This window comes from Melozone crissalis, unplaced genomic scaffold (assembly GCF_028551555.1).
Source record: "Melozone crissalis strain CALT ecotype California unplaced genomic scaffold, PUWL_Pcris_2 ptg000012l_1, whole genome shotgun sequence".
Taxonomy (NCBI): Eukaryota; Metazoa; Chordata; class Aves; order Passeriformes; family Passerellidae; genus Melozone; species Melozone crissalis.
This window is the reverse complement of record NW_026535790.1, coordinates 754,669-760,905: the sequence shown is the minus strand read 5'-3', so window position 1 is coordinate 760,905 and position 6,237 is coordinate 754,669. Positions and strand designations below refer to the sequence as shown.

At 58.6% G+C, this 6,237-nt stretch overlaps 1 protein-coding gene across 1 annotated transcript; it reads left to right on the top strand.

Annotated features, from left to right (window-relative positions):
• Window positions 1-2,524: 2,524 nt before the first annotated feature.
• On the top strand, window positions 2,525-3,439 carry LOC128933897 (noggin-2-like). Its single transcript, XM_054271037.1, has one exon. It carries the CDS (start codon window positions 2,661-2,663, stop codon window positions 3,291-3,293), a length of 633 nt encoding a protein of 210 aa, XP_054127012.1. The 5' UTR covers window positions 2,525-2,660; the 3' UTR covers window positions 3,294-3,439.
• The last annotated feature ends 2,798 nt before the right edge of the window (window positions 3,440-6,237 follow it).

The window sequence follows — 6,237 nt, the reverse complement described above, 5'->3', positions numbered from 1 at the left end:
CATCTTGCTGAGTAATTGCCCCCTTCCTGACTCTTGGGTGTCTCTGCCCTGAGCTGCTTCTCATTTCTGTGTTTGCTTTAGTTCTGACACTGCTGAGAGCACTGCATTTTCCCACCCAGCAGCGAGAGATGGCAGAGCACATCTTGCACATTCAGGTTGCCTTCACTTCAAGCACTGCATGTGCATCGGGGTCAGAAAATAGATAACGAGAACATTTCACGGATAATTCTCAGCTTCAGGGGATAGCAACACCCATCTCTTTTGCAAGTTGTTGAGAGCTAATGGTGAAAAAGCTCAGAAACAGTACAGTTCCATGGGTCTAATGGCAGAATATGTGTGAGTCAAATGAGCGAAGAAAAGCTCCAAGTTCAGCAAACCAAGCTGGGATCATGAAAGCAGAAATACAGAGTGAGGGAAGAAAGGCTTGAGACATTGAAACTCCTGCACACAGTAAAATGACTGGGATGCACTGGGATCAGCAGCTCTGTCTCCCCAGTGTCCAGCAGATGCTGTCACTCTATTCAGACTCAGGGCTGGATGTCCAGCCTCTCTGTTTTAGGGGGATTTGTTTATGTTTCCTCTCTGAACCCAACATTTGGCATTTCTGGAATGATTGAGACAGAAGCCAGGGGAGATGCTCTGTTACTTAGCCTAGTAAGTGGAGCCAGCCCTGTACAGCCCCAAGCATGTGCCAGAGGGATGCTCTGGGATGAGCTGTCGCTGCAGCCCCTCACTTTGCTAGGTCAGAAGCACACTGTGGTGAGGAACTGGCCCCACGATCCACCTCAGTCCCTCTGCACCCTGCCTTGGCTCCAGTGGGTAACTGGTTATCTCATGGCTTTGGGAGAGAGTGACTGGCATGGGCAGGAATGCTCTTACACACTGTCAGCCTGGAGGAACCAGCTGTGTGTCCAATTTCTGGATATGGTTCAAGGGTGAGCTCAGTGCTCAGCAATGTGGAGGTAAAGGAGGTGAGGAGGGTTTGAGGTTTCCCACTGTTGACACACACCAGGCTGGCAGTCTCTGTGCCTCAAAGGCTGTGGGTCCAGCTCTTCTCAAAAAAAAAAGATGTAGCCCCACACAGCTGAGAAGGAGGTGAAGGAAGAGCCAGTGCTTTTACCTGGCTGGTTATCACACCATGCTGCACTGAGGGATGCAGGGGCGCTTTCTCCCGAGTGAGAGTGATGCTCCTGGAAGGCTGCAGGCTCCCTTGCAGAGGGTGCTGATGGCTGGAGTGGTCCTACCCTGGTGTGCTGTCCCAGAGGGCCTCTAAGGACATGGCACCCTGTTCTACTAAAGCTCTGTGTAAAGCTGGAAGGCGGTTTGGTGGCGGCTGGGCTTTTGTGGAGAAGCAGACGTGGGGCAGCAAAGCAGCCGTGGAAGGCAGAGGCAGAGTGACGGTCCCGCCGGCCGGGGGTCCGCGCGGTGCCCGCCGCCCCGGGGCTCCCGCCGCTGGGGTGGCAGCGCCCGAGGAGCCCGGGGCCGGCAGCGCAGGTGGGACGCGGCTCCGGAGGGAGGCGGGCGGCTCCGGGGGTGGCGGCAGGACCCGGCTGTCACTCAGCGCCGGGGAAAGTGACAGGGGGGCGGGGCGGCCGCGCCGGGCGCGTATTTAACTTGGGCGGCAGCGGCGGAGCGGCAGAGCGCGGCGGGCGGGAGGCGGCGGCGGGCGGCACGCTGTGACACCGGGCGACACCGGGCGACACCGGGCGACACCGAGCCGAGCCGGGCCGGGCCTGGCTGCACCGCGCCGAGCCGAGCCGAGCAAGCAGCATAGGGCACGGAGCGGCGCCGCGGCTGGATGCGCTGAGTGCGGCGCGGACGACCGGCTCCCCGGATCAGCGGCAGCAACTGCGGCACCGGCATGGGTCGCCGGGGCTGCTGAGCGACGGCCGAGCCCGCCCCTGCCCGTCCCCGCCGAGGAGCCGCCAGGGAATCGGGACGCGCCGCCTCGCCGGTGCCGGGGACACCCTCCGGCCCCCCAGCCCCATCACGCCGAGGATGCCCCGGGGGCCCGCGGGCCGCCCCCGCCGCTCGCCATGAGGAGGAACCCGGCCGGGCCGCGGGCGCTGCCGCCGCCGCCCGCCGCCGCCTGAGCCCCGTGCCCCGGCCGTGCCCGCGCAGGGGCCGCCCGAGCGCCCCGGCGCCGTGACCCTCCTCCCGCCCCCTCGCCCGGCGCGCCCGGCTATAAAGGAGGGTTTTATTCTCGGGCTCCGGTCTCACGCCAAACCCTGTCACACCGTCTAGACGAGCTGTCGTGGGGCTCGGCCCAGCTGTCACCATGGCGATGGAGACGAGTCCGCTGTGAATTTTGGGGGGGAGCGAGCGAGAGCGGCGGCGGCGGCAGAGGAGGAGGAGGAGGAGGAGGAAGGCTCGGCCGCCGCCGTGCCCTGCCCTCCCCCGCGGGGGAGGCTCGGACCCCCCGGCGCTGCCGACCGCGGCTGGAGCCGGCCCGGCGGGGAGCCCCGGGAGCCAGCGGCCGCGGGCGCGGGGCGAGCCTCAGATGCGGCTGTCACACAACCCCGGCCGGGCTATTTAAAGTAACGGGCCCCGCCGGACACTGGTGTCTCTGCCTATTTATGAGCCCCCGGGAGCCGGCGGGCGCCGCCGGGCAGCGCTAGGAGCCGAGGCCGCCGGGAGCAGCGCCGGGGCCCGCCCGGAGCATGACGGCGATCCGGGCGCTGCTGCTCTGCCTCTGCCTGGGGCTGCCGGCGGGCGGGCAGCCCTTCCTGCGCCTGCGACCCTCGCCCAGCGACAACCTGCCCGTGAAGGACATCGTGGAGCACCCGGACCCCGAGTACGACCCCAAGGAGCAGGACCTGGACGAGAGGACGCTGAGGAAGAAGCTGGGCAGCCATTTCGACCCCGGCTTCATGGCCGTGGCCGTGCCGGGGCCGGCCAACGCCTCGGGCGCCGCGGCGGCGGCGGGGCGGGGGCGGGCGGCGCTGCCGGCCGAGCTGCGGCGGCTGGAGCTGGGGCCGCCCCGGGGCCCGCGCCTGCGGCTGGGCAAGAAGGCGCGGCGGAAGGTGCTGCAGTGGCTCTGGGCGCACACCCACTGCCCCGTCTTCTACGCCTGGAAGGACCTGGGGGTGCGCTTCTGGCCGCGCTACATCAAGGAGGGCAACTGCCTGGCCGAGAAGTCCTGCTCGCTGCCCGAGGGCATGTTCTGCAAACCCGTCAAGTCGGTCACCAAGACCTTCCTGCGCTGGCACTGCCAGGGCTGGTCCAGTCAGAAGTACTGCACCTGGATCCCCGTGCAGTACCCGCTCATCTCCGAGTGCAAGTGCTCCTGCTAAGCCGCGCCGGCCCCTTGCACTGCCGCCCTCCTCCTCCGGATCACTTTAGCGAGGGGGAGGTTTTTCGGGTGGGTTTTTTTGGGATAGTTTTTTTGGGAGGTGGTTTTTTTCCCTTCCCGCCAGAGCGAAGTGGGAGAAGATGAACCGCTTTGGAGGTTTTTTTTTGTTTTGTTTTGGTTTTTTTTGGTTTTTATTTTTTCTTTTTGTTAATTTTGGGGGGGGGTTATTCTTTTTTATTTTATTTTATGTTGGTTTTTTTTTTTTTCACTTGGACTTCTTTTAATATTATTTTATTCAAAAGGGGTGAAAGCGAACCCAGGAACTGCAGGGCAGGCCAAAGGCACAGTAAAGCACTACAATCAGATGTCTATTTTTATACGTATATAGCCTTCTAACAAAAGGAAAATTAAAAAAAAAAAACTTAAAAAAAAAGGAAAAAAACCTACCAGCCGTGTAAATAGAGAGATTTTAAAGGAAAAGGGGGAGAAATTGCAGCTGTTTTTTTATTATTATTATAATTATTATTATTATTATTATTTTAAAGACATAGGACCACATTTTAAACCCATCCCCACAGAACCCAAGCACTTCCCTGCCGAAGGGAAGGGCAGAAATTTCTTGTAAAGATGTCTTTATCAAAAGGAGAAAAGGGGCGGAGGGTGTAAAAAAAGAAAAACAAGAACCGCAGCATCCCTGAGTGGTTGTTTCTCTGTGCTGTATTTTTTTTATCTTCTTCAGACCTTGTCACTGATGTTTGAACTAATTTGCCAAGCTCTCTAGTGTTTTTCTAAAAAAGTGTATAACAATTAATTAAGAAGGAAATTTTAAAGAAAAGTACAAATCTATGAAAGAGTGGAATTGGTTTTTTTGTGTGGGAATACATATAGTGGTGTAGAGATGTTAAAGGAAATTTTCTGTGTACAGTTTATTTATTTTTAACGTTTGTGTATAGGAAAAAAAAAAGCTAGAGATTATGCCAGAAACTATTGGAAATGTTTACTTGAATATTCCTTGAAAAACATATCAATGTAAATATGAGCTATCACTGATCAAAACATTTTTAGCAATAAACTCTATCTTTGAAGAAAAACCCCATGCTGCACTCCAGCTCTCTGGGAGACCAGCAGAATTTCGGATTCTTACTCTGAGCAGGTGCTGAGTAAAGGGCTTTGCCTGGGCCACGCTGGTGTAAATCACGAGATGCCCCAAAAGTCGGGACAGCTCCTCCGGTTTCTGTCTCTCCGGAATTCCGCTCTGGGATTTCTTTGCATGTATAAGTCTGACCTGTTGGGGAGAGAGAAAAGCACCGACGGGAAAGAAACGTCTCGTAACGCATAAAAGAGCTGCGATGTCCCGGACTGGAGGTGTCACCTGAAGTCCTTGGGAGATTCCGCTCTCCGCGGCTCTTGGATTCGGCCGTCCTGCTGGCAGAGGAAGCGGTCGAGGTCGCTGCCCCGGCCACCAAAGCGCCTGACACAGCTTGGCAGCCCCGCGTGTGTCGGAACAAATGTTTTTTCTCGGCTGCCGCTACTAGCAGAGGAGGGAAGGATGAAGACGAGCCCTGCGCCCCGACCTGGTGCCGCGACGGAGCCCCGGGCTGTGCGGGGTCAGCGGGGCCCGTGTCCCTGCCCGCTCGGTGTGCGGGGTCAGCGGAGCCTGCCGTGGCTGCAGCACCCGCAGCTCCCGCGCTGCTGCCGGGCCGGTGCCCGCACTCCCGCCGGAGCTCACGGAGCCGGGGCAAGGCAGGAACGGGACGGCTCCGCACGGGCGGGCTGGGGAGGAGCCCGGCACCGGAGAGCGAGGGCGCTGGCAGTGTGAGCCCGCTGCCGACGGAGGTCTGTCTGTCTGTTTGTCGGTCGGTCGGTCACAGGGACTGGAGCCGACACAGGGCAACGGCCCTGACAGGCTGCCAGGCCATTGCCTTGCATGTTCTGTGTGGGCTGCTGGTGCTGGAGGGGAAGGTCTGACCATTCCCGCTGGTAAATGAAATGTGTCTGAAACGTGCCCAAAACGCGCCCTTATCCCTGAGGAAAAATCCCTGCTGCCAAAGGCCCTGGCCAGTGAGGAGATGTTCTCCCCCAAAGCAGCTGTGGAGCAGCAAGGAGACCCTGTCCCCCTCCAGCTTAGCATGCAGCACAGGAGAGCAGCATGACACCAAGCCCATGGGAAGGCACCAGGACCCTCCAAGGGGTCTGGCTTGTACCCCTCCATCATCGTCTGAGGGAACTGAGGTCCAGCAAGTCCCATGACGCAGGCCTGCAGAGCCTGGAGGTCACACATTGAAGCTGAAACAGGGAGAGGGTTGTTGAGATGGGCATGGTGGGGACAAGGCAAGAGAGACAGTGTCATCCCATAGCCCACATCCCTGCAGAGCCCTGCTGCCGTCCCCTCATCCCCGTTCGAGGAGGCGGGTTGGCCTTTCCACATTTGTCAGTGAGGGATCGGTGAAGGGGAAGATGCAGAGGGCAGGGTGAAAACGAGACTTCGGCAAAGACAATGTGCAAAACATCAGGGGCATTTCAGAGAGAAAGGGGAAAGCTCATTTTGCAAGAGGAACAACATCTGTGGTGTGGGGGCCGAACATCTGTAGGAGGGAGCATGGGGGGAAGGCATTCTGGGAAAATATTTCTGACATAATCCCAACAGTATCTGGTGTGTTGGGATTTGGTTACAAATGGCCCTCTAACGTCTTTGTGCGTTTTGTTCTGCTGGTTCCAGGGGCACACAGAGACCCCTGCTTTGTGCTAACCTGGGAAATAAACCATTCGCTGGGCTCAATGGCTGAGTTCAGTTGCGCGGGGAAGGGGGGCTGGGAAAGGGGAAGGCGAGATTTGTGTGAACTCAGCTAAAACCAGCCTAAAAGCCTCCATGCCATGTGCTGGAGGGAGGAGGGGGGCTGCCTCCGTCTCTGGGGAGAACTCAGTGGTCCCGCTTGAGATGATGG

What these genes read in the sequence shown, in the direction of transcription:
- LOC128933897 (XM_054271037.1), top strand. Translation starts at nt 2,661, where the DNA reads ATGACGGCGATCCGGGCGCTGCTGCTCTGCCTCTGCCTGGGGCTGCCG.